At 43.3% G+C, this 14,492-nt stretch overlaps 1 protein-coding gene across 1 annotated transcript in view; it reads right to left on the bottom strand.

Moving 5' to 3' along the window:
* TBC1D22A (TBC1 domain family member 22A) overlaps positions 1 to 8,821 on the bottom strand; it is a 119,170-nt gene extending 110,349 nt beyond the window's left edge. Inside the window, exons 1-2 of the mRNA XM_083463612.1 lie at positions 8,511 to 8,821; positions 2,085 to 2,141 (exon numbers count right to left, since the gene is read on the bottom strand). Of these exons, the coding sequence (XP_083319738.1) occupies positions 2,085 to 2,141; positions 8,511 to 8,572 (119 nt within the window). The 5' untranslated portion in view covers positions 8,573 to 8,821. The remainder of the gene's footprint in view (positions 1 to 2,084; positions 2,142 to 8,510) is intronic.
* Positions 8,822 to 14,492: the final 5,671 nt, after the last annotated feature.

Genomic DNA, 14,492 nt, shown 5'->3' with positions numbered 1-14,492 from the left:
AGGTTAAAAAGAATATGTAAAAATGGATTGATAATCAGATGAAAATACGAAGTTATAATATGTTAAGATATAGAATTAAGATAAAAACAAAGAGGGAAGGGATTTGCTGAATTAACCATGTGAACTGGAATACAAAAAAGGGAGGTGTGAGGAGGTCAGGAAACAAGTAAATGAAATATAAGACATGAAAATATTGATTTGTTTTTAATTGTTTTTTTTACTTTTCATGTATTTTGTCTTTGTATTTTTGTATCTTTTTTTCTTTTATTATTGTTATTTTTTTTCTTTTCTTTATTTTTTCTTTTTAATTCTGTAACTTTTTATTGTCTGGAAAATTTCAATAAATATCATTTAAAAAACAAAAAAAACAAAATAATACTGCCACTCTCTTAGCTCCTCGGGAGATTTCACCAACCTTCCCAGTCTCAACTATGGCTTACCATCAGTATGTGAACAAGTATGATTAATCTAACTAGGGTGTACAAACTGGTTTCAAAGCTTGGTAACCATCAACCATAGCGAGTGTAGCTATACGTGACAGTGACTCCTGTTAAGCTGGGCAGAGGAAAGAGGGAGAATTCACACCACTAATCCCAATGTATTAAAAATGGTTAAGAGATCAGCACATTACAGCTGCACTGCCAAACTACTCCAATTCCAGAAATAATAGTAGTATGAACAGGGAGCGATAAAATCCATACTCTAGTTCAGTTCCTCCAGACTTGACATTTACAGTTTGCATCTTTTTGCCAGCTCATAAATTGGTTCTCCTCCAGCCGACAGAAAGCAAGCCTCTCAAATAATTCACCTCCTGCTATTTCTCAGTTCATATCTGCTTAAGCTAGTTTGCCTGTGCAAGAAGGAAAGCCGTAGTGATACAAAAGATCGGAGAAGCAAAAGGGACCAATTTAAAAATCTGGTAGGCAATCCAGGGCTGAGTAGCATTATCAATGAAACAAAATTATTTTATTGTATTAGCTCTACAGGAGGAAAAACTTGTCTCCTGCCACTGTTGAGACCATACATGGTATTTCTTACAAGTAAGACTGGGGGGGGGAAACTATTTCCTATTACCATCACCAATCAAGATGTCACAGTGAAACTTCTGTGTAGGAATTAAGACTGCAATGTAAATACAGATGGATGTGTATCTATATTGCTTCACGTATATCCAGTGAACTTGTAGTACAAGAGACCCTCACGCAAAGGAAACTGAGAAGGCAGCTAGCGTGCTCCCAAATGGCCAGAGCTTCTTTAAGAGGTCCATACAACAACGGGAAACATTATGCCTGCTCATTGTTAATGAATGCACAATATATAAGACATTTCTTGGTTTAAGAGAGGGATGGGGAACCTTTTTCAGCTTGAGGGCTCCATAAGCCATTTTGACAGTTGCATGGGGCAACTCACCTGTCTGTCCCCCGACATCATTAAGCTGTCAAATAACAACTTCAAAAGTGCTGACACAACCCACTTTGTCAACTTGCAGGAACAGTTTGGGGGGGAGGGGACAGCCTCCCAGGCTAAACTGGGATATAAAAGCTCTATTAAAAATAATCTTAAATTAAACAAATAAATAATAAGCAGCCCTTGATAAAACATCGACAAAGCACAAAACTTAAAATATTAGTTTGACATAAGGAAAAATAATTACCACTCCCAAATATAATATAGCAATGGTCCAAGAAATGTTAAAACATTGTTTGCAAATCTGTAATATGAACACAATTAATAAAGCCAGCTGAAACAGAGTCAAATGCTTTGAAAAATGAAAATAAGTTACCCTAATTTTGGCAACAGTTGTCAATAGTAAAGAAACACAGTTGTTTAAATTAAAATTACTTAACAGAATACAGCATTACAAACTGATTAGCTTATTCCATAAAGTGAAGGGACTTTCAAGCTAAGCCAAAGTAATTAAATGTTTAGCAATAAAATTCAAAAAGCCAGTGGAAAGCAGGAACGAAGAGAGCAATATGGTCAGAAGCAGAAAGAGAAGATGACTAAAGCATTGACTTCAACAAAAGATTAGATACTGAGAAGATTTAAGTCCTTTATCTGCTTTGAAAAAGAAAAAAACTTACGTTCCGTGCAACAGTGGATCAAAAGGAGGATGCTGAGCTCCGTATACATGTTGAATACTAAAAAGGAAGAAAGAAAGTTTAGTACAATTACAGCATAATCCAACACCTATTTACATGGAATTTTAATGAAGCTGAATCCCTAATAAGTGTGTTTAGCAGGCTTCAAAAATAACTCAAGACTTCTCTTATACAATAAGAAGTCTTACACTATAAATTTATACTATTTATAAACAGTACTCCAGTTAAACTAAACCATACATTGGTAGGAAGGGATCTGCTGCACTCTTTAACAGAAATATATTTTATATAAACAGATGAGGCCATCCAGCTTAAGACAATAAACATACAGGGGCAACCATTTCATGCAGTTTCCATTCCTGGCCCTTATGCGCATATAAGTTTGCCTCACCCCCGTTTGCCAAAATGGGAACAGTGTCAATTGGACATGCATAAAATGGTCACCTTCTGTACATCCTTTTAAGATTTGGATCATAGCTATACTGAAAGCACCTGCAAGCACTCATCAGAGATAGGGAAACCAAGACCCTTATAGGTTGTTAAGACTCCACCTCCTATCAGCCCCAATCAGCATGGCCAATAGAAGTGGTGTAGTAGGTGTCGGATCGCAGGCAAAACCCTAACATTATCAGATAAGCAAGACAACAATGTCAGCCCTCTCCACATTAAAATGCTTTCAGCAACAACAAGCTTGTTAAACTATTCTGTACTGAAAAGCACTAGATAGACCTTTGAGCTGATGATCACACAATAGGTAGAGATTCACCTACTGCTGCTTGAACGCTGTTTAAAATATTGTGTAAGTAACAAGGATGAGGCCCTACCAAACTGAAATTTGCTACCGCTTCAGCCCAAATCATCATTTCACCTGGACTTATTTCTTTTAACTATAGGGAATATTTCACAATGTACCACACTAATGCTTTACTTGCAAAATTTAATGGATTGGTTTTTATCAAATAACTAGGTAGACCAGGACCAAGTGAAGCAAACCCAACTAGCCTAATAATAGTCAAAAGCCACATTTGGTCACTGCACGTCTTGCACATCTGTGATGTTTCCAGGAGAACTCTCCTGAAAAATCATGCATGGCCATTATATATATAAAAAAACACAAGAGTCAACTTCAATATGCCTTAGTTTCATTTTTGTGGTGTTTTAAGTGCCTTGCTTAAAGTAGTATTGAAATAGAATGCATCCAACTCAAAATACTTGAATGCAACTTACTAATGTAGACTAGAATTAATACTTCAAGGACTTATCCCCGTCACACCCCTTTTCATCAAAGTTTTAAATGCTGGAATTATATTCAATCTTAGAAGTCATATGCACTCACTAATCTTGAATACTGCATTACTAAGAAATCGCATCTTAGTAGGCTAATTGTGAAACAAATAAGTCTACAGTTTGTTTTTTCAAGTATTGCATATATTGTAGTGTAGAACTTCCTACATGTGTTGCTGTCCACATTTCCTTCTCTAATATCACACACCTTACCACATTCTTCACAACTAGATGTAGAAATACTATGTAAGTATCTATAGTGAATTTTAATATATCACTTGCATATTCATATACCATAACCTGATTCAGTGGATGCTGCCAGGGAGAGGTTGTGCAAGAAATTCAATGACTGGGAGATGTGGGTGGAGAAGCCAAGTCAGAGGTGTAATAACTGTAGACTATTAAGTGCTGTTATAAGTGACTCTTTATCTGCTGAGGAAAATGGGCATCTTCCTATGCTATGGATACAGCCCGCTGATGAAAAACATTCTAGTGCATCCCATGTGTCAGGAATCCACAATGCTCCTAGCCCTACACTGGCATCCTTCAAACATTCCTTACATAAACAGGACCCCATGTGATTACTGAGGGACAGGATCACACTACCTGGCAGCAATTATTAGTAAATAATCGTGTCTCAGATGAACCTCATTGGTTATTCATCTGTAGAAGAGGCCAAGCACTGGCCCCAGGAGAGGACTTGAAAAACAGTCCCCCTAATTTAGGGGGGTATTCTTCCATGCATGCTTTAACATCTTCCTTGACCCTATTGTGAATTATGGGGATATGCAACATTCCCACCAGCACTACCAGTCTCTCTCACACATACAAGAAATCTGTCCAGTTCCAAAGTATTATGGAATTTTCAGTATATATCCCCAATATAATTTAAGATTAGTCGTGTAAAATAGCATGTTCAAAAGATTTCCTTTTCAATATATTCTTATGAATGAAATGAAGATTCTAAAAAAAAAATTCCTTCCAGTAGCACCTTAAAGACCAACTAAGTTAGTTCTTGGTATGAGCTTTCGTGTGCATGCACACTTCTTTGGTATCTGAAGAAGTGTGCATGCACACGAAAGCTCATACCAAGAACTAACTTAGTTGGTCTTTAAGGTGCTACTGGAAGGAATTTTTTTATTTTGACTATGGCAGACCAACACGGCTACCTATCTACTAATGAAGATTCTATTTCAGGTTAGTAAAATCTATAGGGAACCAGAGAATGGCAATCTATTCCACAGTCATGTCTGATAATCAACATGTGTCGTTATCATTGCATTGGAATCCATCTGTCTCAAGAGACAGTGGAGGGGTAAAGCAAAGTAAAACCACTGTGTTAGCAGTACTAAAGAGATCTCCCCAAGGTGCAAACCTAGGCAGTGTGTATGGAGATCCTGGGTTGCCTAGACGTCAAGACTGCCCTCTTAGTCTTGCTGATGTGGTCCAAGAGAAAGCAGAGCAATATGTTTGGCACTAGATTAGCTGCAGTAGTTGCCAGAGTTGCCATGTACTTGTACAGTACAAGGTGCTATCCAACTGTCTTAGGGACTCCACTCCGGATTTGTGTAGTGTTTAAGCCTTAGCATTTTCTTCTCCCAAAGATATCCCGCAAGGCAACGGAGGTTTAGGATCAGAGTTTTCCTTCTCCTAGGTTGGCCACCTACCCAGGTTGACGAGCCCCATCTGCTCCTCACTTCCCTTGACAGCACGTGCTGAAACCACCTTCTTGACCATTGGACCCACTATTGGTCTTGTCTGCTCAATCCACCAGACTCTGGCTTCGCATGCAGAGGAAGTCCCTAACTCACCAATGGCATGAGACCCATCGGCTACCTTCACCTGGTTTAGCCTAGCCGACCAGTCAAAGCTGTTCCTGCTGCTGTCACATGCTGACAGCTTCTAGGAGTCACAGGTGAGAGCTGAGCAGGGTGGGGACCAAAGGTGGACAAACTGCGTCAGAAGAGCATGATATGTTCCCACCAGAGGTACTATCCCTCTCCTAACACCCTATAAACCCTTCAAAAATCCCCACCATTTTAACCGACTAGCGTTCGAAACCACCTCAGCCAAATATTCTCACCCTGCTCTAGCTAAGTACAGAGGGCTTTCCTGTAGGAACAAAAGTTCCAGTAGCTATGGATTCTTTTCTCGATATTCAAATTATTAATGAAAACCACAAGCTCTATCTTCTCAATTTTAGCCAAATAATGCCTATTACCTTCTAAAGACAGTTGTCAACAGGCCATCACAAAAGGTAATGAGATGTGCTCCCCAACCCCAGCAATCTGAACATTCTTTTCTGTTGTAGTCATGAACATCTGCTGTTTGCAACACTATAATGCATGTGTTTATTTGAAATGTTTCTAGCCAACTGTTCATCTAACAATCCCAAGGCAGGTTGCAACAAAGATTAAACAAGTTAAAACGAAACAGTTCATAAAACCACAGAGAAACAGTCTACAATATGTACAATCATAAAATATCCATAAGGCTGCAGAGCATACCTTAGGCTGGAAAAAAATAGCACCCCACAAATGCCTGGGCAAATAAACATGTTTCAAAGTTGAGCTAAAATAAGATAATGGCCAGCACCAAGACCTGGAAGGAAAGGGATTCCATAAATGGTAGACATTCTACTAACTATGCTACTTTTAAGAGGTAAATCCACTCAACAGCCTTGAACATACTGTACTGTAATTCATACTGTTCAAAGCAAACTCACCGCCTCAATTTCTCCAATGGGTATTTATTGCCTATTCTGGCATCACATTCTTTACTGCCAATGAAATGCACATAGGCACCTTAACAGATTTTCTTGTTATCAACATACTCCCACTGTTGAACTCTCACGTTTGTTTATGGCAGAGTCCACATATCTTTAACAGCTACATGACACACACAAACTCAACAGGTACGGTTTCCTTCTCACTAGCATAAAGGTGGACCATTGTAAACAGTTTCACCTCTTCTAGCTAGGAACCATATCAGAAGAGAGACCCAAGCATTGAATGCTATAAGTAACTCTAAGCAAAAAAAAAAAAAAAAGGTCAGAAATCACGTTTCCCAACCAAAATTATTTCACTATTAATATACTTCTTAATTGTACAGTCATACCTCGGGGTACAGATACTTCAGGAGGGGGGGCAAGAGAGTGGGGCCCTAAGCTATGGCTTGTTTAGCTTATACGAAAAGCAATGACAAACCTAGACAGCATCCTAAAAAGCAGAGACATGACCTTGCCAACAAAGGTCCGTATAGTTAAAGCTATGGTTTTCCCAGTAGTGATGTATAGAAGTGAGAGCTGGACCATAAAGAAGGCTGATCGCCAAAGAATTGATGCTTTTGAATTATGGTGCTGGAGGAGACTCTTGAGAGTCCCATGGACTGCAAGAAGATCAACCCTCTCCATTCTGAAGGAAATCAGCCCTGAGTGCTCACTGGAACGACAGATCCTGAAGCTGAGGCTCCAATACTTTGGCCACCTCATGAGAAGAGAAGACTCCCTGGAAAAGACCCTGACGTTGGGAAAGATTGAGGGTACAAGGAGAAGGGGATGACAGAGGACAAGATGGTTGGACAGTGTTCTCGAAGTTACCAACATGAGTTTGACCAAACAGGGAGGCAGTGGAAGACAGGAGTGCCTGGCGTGCTCTGGTCCATGGGTTCAAGAAGAGTCGGTCACGACTAAACAACAAAGCAAGGTATTTGTCTTTGTTCCACATTCCTAGTCTTTGCATTAGAAGAACTCACTAAAGACTCCTTTGAACCTTAAAAATGTATCCCCACACTTAATTTCATATGCTCCCTGCCACCTCTATTTCTCCACTCATTCTCCTTCTTTTTCACAATATCCATTCTAATATACTTCAAATTTCTGATTCATAACAGGCCTTTTCATTGCAATAGCATTGTCATGCATCTGTCTCAAGAGACAGTGTGCCTCTGGGGGTGAAGTCAAACCATTGCATTAGTAGCACCAAAATAACCTCCCTGGGTTGCTAGCCTGGGCAGTGTGTCTGGAGGTCCTGGGCTGCAGAGGCTTAGGAAGGTCAGGTGGTACCAGTGTTCTCGAATCTACTAACATGAGTTTGACCAAACTGTGGCAGGCAGTGGATGACAGGAGTGCCTGGCGTGCTCTGGTCCAGGGGGTCACAAAGAGTTGGACGCGACTAAACAACAACAAGCAGAGCTTATCCATTCAAACCTATCCATTCTGAAGGAAATCAGTCCTGAGAACTCCCTGGAAGGACAGATCCTGAAGCTATGGCTCCAATACTTTGGCCACCTCATGAGAAGAGAAGACTCCCTGGAAAAGACCCTGATGTTGGGAAAGATGTACAAGGAGAAGAGGGCAACAGAGGACGAGATGATTGGACAGTGTTCTCAAAGCTACCAGCATGAGTCTGACCAAACTGCAGGAGGCAGTGGAAGACAGGAGTGCCTGGCGTGCTCTGGTCCATGGGGTCACAAAGAGTTGGACACGACTAAACGACTAAACAACAACAAGCAGAGCTTATCCATTCAAACCTCTCCATTCTGAAGGAAATCAGCCCTGAGTGCTCACTGGAAGGACAGATCCTGAAGCTGAGGCTCCAATACTTTGGCCACCTCATGAGAAGAGAAGACTCCCCGGGAAAGACCCTGATGTTGGGAAAGATGTACAAGGAGAAGGGGACGACAGAGGACGAGATGGTTGGACAGTGTTCTCAAAGCTACCAGCATGAGTCTGACCAAACTGCAGGAGGCAGTGGAAGACAGGAGTGCCTGGCGTGCTCTGGTCCAGGGGGTCACGAAGAGTCGGACACGACTAAACGACTAAACAACAACAACAAATCCGGCACTGGTCCACCTCCCCGACATAAATTCTGGCTTCCTGCCCCACCCCTAACACGAATCCTGCCCGTGCTCTGTACCACAATAGAGGCAGCAACCCCGTTCCCCCCCCTTCGCGAATTTGTGCCGCCCCACAGCGAGCGCCACACCGGCGGGCAAGTTTACTTCGCGCAAAGCCCCACCGAGAACCAAGAAAACAGGGGCAAGCTGGTCACATTTCGAGATTTCCGCCTCAGCGGGAGCCTCCCGCCCCCCGGGAGAAACTTTTCCACCCGCGCCCTCGCTCACCTGCCCGGCACCCGGGACGCGTTCCGCTTCCAGAACTGTTTCCTACCCGCGTCGCTCGCCATCTTCCCGTCACCTCATAGCCTTTTTCACCCGGAAAGCGAGAGCCCCCGCCGCCGCGGCCTCGAGCGAAGGGACGCCCAGAGCCAGACCGGGGGCCCCGACCGTTATTCCCCACCCCCGCCCCAAAGCCGAGCGCCGCGGCCCTCACTCCATCCCTGCCCCTCTTTTCCCTGACAGAAAGCAGCGCGCCGCCATCTTGGCACCCCGCAACAACCCCTCTCCCCATTGGCTGCCGGGGAACAGCTGTCGACTACGCCCAGTTGCGAGTGAGCGTACTGCCCGGCGTGTGGGTTTTTTCGGTTTTCGCCCAATCAAATTCCTCGAGTCAGATCTGAGGAGGAGCTGGAATTTCGGCCAATGGAAGCCCAGGTGTTATAGCATTCTCTGTTTCTCGGTTGTTCATTGGCTCCCGCCGCTTGACCCCGCCTACTCTGAAGTGGCTATAATTTGCCTGGAGGCGCTTGGCGTCTTTACAGCTGAACGCTGATGAATCGGCGTCAATTAGACGCTAGGACTCAAAAACATCCCTTATAAAATAGTCAAGTTTCAAAGAGGTTCTGCTTGCGCCACCCGCAAGCATCTGATATGCACTCCTTCATGCCTTGATTCTTTTCTCTGGTTTCCAAGAGCTACTTAAACGTGCATTTTTAAAAATTATTATTGTTCTGTTATTTATTGTGTTATTTATGCCGCCCTTCCTCTGGAGATCTTGGGCAATTCACGGCATAAAAAGGCAAGATAAAAGCACAAAATTCATAATAAAAGCAAGAACAGAACAATAACTCCTACCAACACATTAAAATGGTACAGGATGCTAATCAGCCAAAGGGTTGGCTCATTAATTTTAATTTTTATTATTTTTATTTGTTGTTATTTATTGAATTTATATACCTCCCTATACCGAGGGATCTCAGGGCAGTTCACAGAATAAAATCAATATATAAAATCACAAAATACATAATAAAAATAAAAACAACAATCCAATTCCCCCCCCCCCCACAAAAACCCACATTTTAAAAGGGCATAGGATGTAAATAAGATCAACCAAAGTATATTAAAGCCCTTTCTTGTTTTGGGGGTGATTGATTGATTGCATAGGAAAGCTTTTTATGGTTTGATGTTTTACTATGTTTTTATATAGGATGGAAGATGCCCAGAGTGGCTGGGGCAACCCAGTCAGATGGGCGGGGTACAAATAATAAATTAATATTATATTATTCCCATGCTCGCCAACATTTCTCCAATGAAATGAGGGACGTCCTAAGGAAAAGCAGGAAATTCTGGGATCAAATCAGAAACCATGACGACATCTGTAAATCCAGGACTGACCTTGGAAAACAGGAACACTTGGAGAGTCCGGTATATTGTTATGAATTTGGGACAGCGGTTGAAGCAGACTCCTCATAATTCCTGGATTTAGTAAAAGTCAGACTTAATGAAGGTTTGATCAAACTTTGTCAAATACGGAAACCCACATGGGTTTATCCATGATTTATGTTAGGGGCATGCTTTATGCTGGGGGGGGGGGCGCGAGCAGAACCGAGTTATCTGTGACTCAATTGGTCAGTTATTTTTATTTATTTACTTGAATTGGGGGGCAGCTGCTGCCCCCCTGCCCACGTCCATGTAAACCACCTGGATTTAGTTATGCAAAGAGCCAAGTCAGTTGAGCAGAGCTAGCTGGATGGGCCATCAGGGAACAAATGCCATCAACGAAACCCTCAGAGAGCAAGACTGCCAGGCAAGGGGGAGTGGGGCCCTTCATTGCTGGGTGCTAGTGGGCAAAGGGTTTCAGTTTTGAGAGCCAGTGGTCAGGGGCGTCTTAGCCATAGAAGCTAGTGGTGCCAGGGCGCCAAGTTCTGGAGGGCGCCAGGGATGAGGCGGAGGCTGGATGCGGCGCCTCCTGGCATCAGCTCACCACCCTCACCCGCCTCCACCATGCTACGCTGAAGAAGTGCCGCGTCCGGAGCCTCCGCCTGCCATGGGCACTGTGGCACGAAGTGGGCAGCTGAGCTGGGAGGCACCACGTTCAGCCTCCACCTCTTCCCTGCTGGAGGAGCTGCCCTCCAGCCGCTGCCCACCTCCTCTAGCCCTGCTAGCAGCGCCATCCTCCCTAAACAAACCTCTGGGAAATGGGGTGGGGTGCCGGAGGGATCTTTGCACCATGGCGCCGGATATGCTTAAGACAGCCCTGGTTAGAGTGGTGGACTAGGACCTGCGAGACCAGGGTTCAAATCCCCACTCAGCCATGAAACTCACTGGGTGACCTTGAGTCAGTCACTCTCAGCCTAAGCCTACCTCCAGGGGTCAGCAACCTAAGGCCCATGGACCCCCGCCACCTGCTCGGCTCCCTTGCGCTGCACTAAACCAGTGCGGAATAGAGTGGGGATTGCCTTCCGTGACTCTGGCCGGCTTCCCATTGGCTGCAGGAAGCTCCTGCAGCCAATGGGAAGCTGCGCACGCCTCCTCCATGCCGAAAGGAGCACCGGAAATAGCGTTTGCGCATGCGTGCGCGAACACTCGCACACTCTGACCCACCGTGGCATCTGCGGGACTGTGAACCAGCCCAAGCCACAAAAACTTTGCCAACCCCTGCCTACCTTGTGGGGTTGTTGAGAGGATAAAAATGGAGTAGAGGAAGAAGTGTGTGAACCCTTTGGAGGAGAAGTGGGGTGTAAATAATAGTAGTAATAAATGAAATAAATTAACTTTGAACGAGGTAGGCTGAGGGACGTTGGTTAGCAGCAAGAAGGAGAAAGAGGGACAGAATTCGCCTTACGTGGGGCTACCCTTGAAGCTGTCCCAGAAACTCCAGCAGGTGCAGAATGCAGCAGCGAGGCTCCTCATGGGGTCTCTGCCATGGGAGCATATTCACCCAGTCCTTTTCCAGCTGCACTGGCTCCCGGTGGAGTACAGGGTCAGATTTAAGGTGCTGCTTTTGACCTTTAAAGCCCTTCACGGCCTAGGACCCTCGTAACTACGGGACTGCCTCTCCTGGTATGCCCCACGGAGAGCCTCAAGGTCCATAAATAGCAACACCCTAATGGTCCCAGGCCCTAAGGAAGTTAGATTAGCCTCAACCAGAGCCAGGGCCTTCTCAACACTGGCTCCGGCCTGGTGGAACGCTCTGTCTCTTGAGACCAGGGCCCTGCTGGATCTGATCTCTTTCCGCAGGACCTGTAAGACAGAGTTGTTCCGCCTGGCCTTTGGCTCAGAATCAGTTTGATTCCCTCCCCTTTTCTTTTTTCTTTTTCCTTTCTCCTCCTATGATGAGATTGCTCCCTAATTGTTTTAATGTTGTATCTTAATCTTTTAAATTGTATTTTAATCTACTTGTTTTTATTATTGGTTGTTAGCCACCCTGAGCCTGGTCTTGGCTAGGGAGGGCGGGGTATAAATAAAAATTTATTATTATTATTATTATTATTATTATTATTATTATTATTAGAACTCCATGTGAGCAGACAGGAACCAGGAAACACAAAGGATGGCTTTTGGCAGTCCTTTCAATCCAGTGCTGCCCGTAACAGGGAAGCCAGACCCTCATAGGATGTGAATGCTCTGCGATCTCTCCATCTAGGGGCAGGTTGTATGTTGGTGTAAATAAAACCATATATCACAAAGAATTAAGTAAAAGTTGAGTGATATTGGGTTAAATTGAAAAAAATTAAGGTTAGATCATTAAAACTGTAGAATTAAAATTGAGAAAGATGGGAAGAACTTGCTGAAATAATGAATTGAATTAGAATACAAAAAAAGGAAGGTGTGAGGAGGTCGATGAAATACGTTTAGGAAAGGTAAAGGCATGGAATATTGGGTGTGTTTTTTAGTTTCTTTTTTGTCTGTTTTTTTGCTGTATTTTTGTATGGTTTTTATATGTTTTATGTGTTTTGTTATTGTTCTTTTTCTACTTTATTGTTATTTCTTTTTTTCTTCTGTGATTTTTAAACTTTTAATAAATATCATTTGAAAACAAAAAAACAAAAAACCATATATCATAAAGGCACCACGGTCTCTGCTGTGCCTAATTCCCCCAAAGGGAAGACAGATCCTGGTAAGTACGCCTGCAACCCCTGAAATCTCGCACTGCTTCTGGAGATTGGGGTGGTGTGTAAGAATATGAAAGCTGCAAGCTTTGGAAGATTTTTTGGGGGGAAAGCAGGAACTTCTCATCGCTGGCTTAAAAGGCTCTCAGGTGGCTTTCTGAAAGGAGAAAGTGCAGGCTGATCGCCATACCGATTATTGGGTAATGAAACCTAAGGCACAACGGGTTCTGCTTAAATTTTGGCCAGCACTGGGCAGTCACAGCCTTGCAGTTAATTTGTTGGCAAAGCAACTCTTGCTTGGTCGGTCTACTCCCTTTTATTGTTAAGGCTGCAATTCTAAGCGTGGTTGAATATAAAACAGATTGCTCCTACTTGGATATGGCATTGTTAGGACACGGGGAAGTTGTTCAAAACAGAAATGGCTGTGTACAGAAAGATGCTTTCAGCTCCAGCTGCTTTCAGGCAGCCCGATCCTCTGTAGAGTCGGTGACCCTTGGCACATTGCTTAGAACGTTTCATTATTACAACACGATATTACATCTTTGCAAACAAGGCCACAAAAGTTGCTAGTCTGCAGAAAGTGATACTAGATTTCTAGAGTCTGGCAGAGGAAGGACAGAGAACTCTCCTTTTCCTATTACAGTGGTACCTCGGGTTAAGTACCGTATTTTAAGACGCAGCAGACCACAAGACGTGCCTAGCTTTTGGAGGAGGAAAACAAGAAAAAAAATATTCTGAATCTCAGAAGCCAGAACAGCAAGAGGGATCGCTGTGCAGTGAAAGCAGCAATCCCTCTTGCTGTTCTGGCTTCTGGGATAGCTGCGCAGCCTGCATTCGCTCCATAAGACGCACACACATTTCCCCTTACTTTTTAGGAGGGAAAAAGTGAGTCTTATAGAGCAAAAAATACGGTACTTAATTCGTTCCGGAGGTCCATTCTTAACCTGAAACTGTTCTTAACCTGAAGCACCACTTTAGCTAATGGGGCCTCCTGCTGCCACTGTGCAGCTGGAGCACGATTTCTGTTCTCAACCTGAAGCAAAGTTCTTAACCTGAAGCACTATTTCTGGGTTAGCGGCGTCTGTAACCTGAAGCGTATGTAACCCGAGGTACCACTGTACATTTCTCCAGCATCTGGTTGAAAGAGCTTCCCTCCTTTGGAAACCAACTTGGTTTCCATATCTGGCACCAAGGAAGGATAATAAACTCCACCTCTCCTCTGCCACCCTGCTCACTCACCGCTCTGGAATTCCTTGCTAGCTTTCGCCACAAGGCGTGTGCTTTAAATACATGCCTGACCTGAATATGGCCAGGTGGTATCACTTGTAGCAAATAGATTCAGCGTGCTTTGCTGTAATATATTTTGCTGCCAGAGCTGGCATAAAGTCAGTGTAATTAAAATTAAAAGACAGGCACACGCGTTTGCCCATTGTTAACGGAATATCCTTAGTCACATCCTGTTTCCCCCAAGAGCTAGCCGTGGAACATGTTCTTATCATTGAATTCAACAAATAGGGGAGGGCTGTTTTGCTTTTCAAAAAGCATGGGGGAGAGAATAATACAAGGAAATCCTTTTCTACGCTGCAACTACTCTTTGAGATTTTGGAATTTGGGTCTGGAAAAGGAAGCTAGGTCATCAACTATCTGAGAAAACTTCAGGCCTGAGCAAAATTTAACTAGCATTCATAATAACAATTTCTTTAAAAACACTTCAGAAATCAGGAAATGCCCAACCATATATGACAGTTGTATCTATTTTGATATAATATCTTAAGGATGTCCCTGTTTCACAGCTGTGTTGGAATTTACTACGTGTGTGCAAGTAAGTGTACACTGTAATTAGCTATGTTGCAAATTCATATTCTACTTTGTTTTT

The sequence above is a fragment of the Podarcis liolepis genome, assembly GCF_965112155.1.
Source record: "Podarcis liolepis genome assembly, chromosome: 10".
Classification (NCBI taxonomy): Eukaryota; Metazoa; Chordata; class Lepidosauria; order Squamata; family Lacertidae; genus Podarcis; species Podarcis liolepis.
Note: the sequence above shows the minus strand (reverse complement) of the source record. Positions and strands in the feature narration are given on the sequence as shown.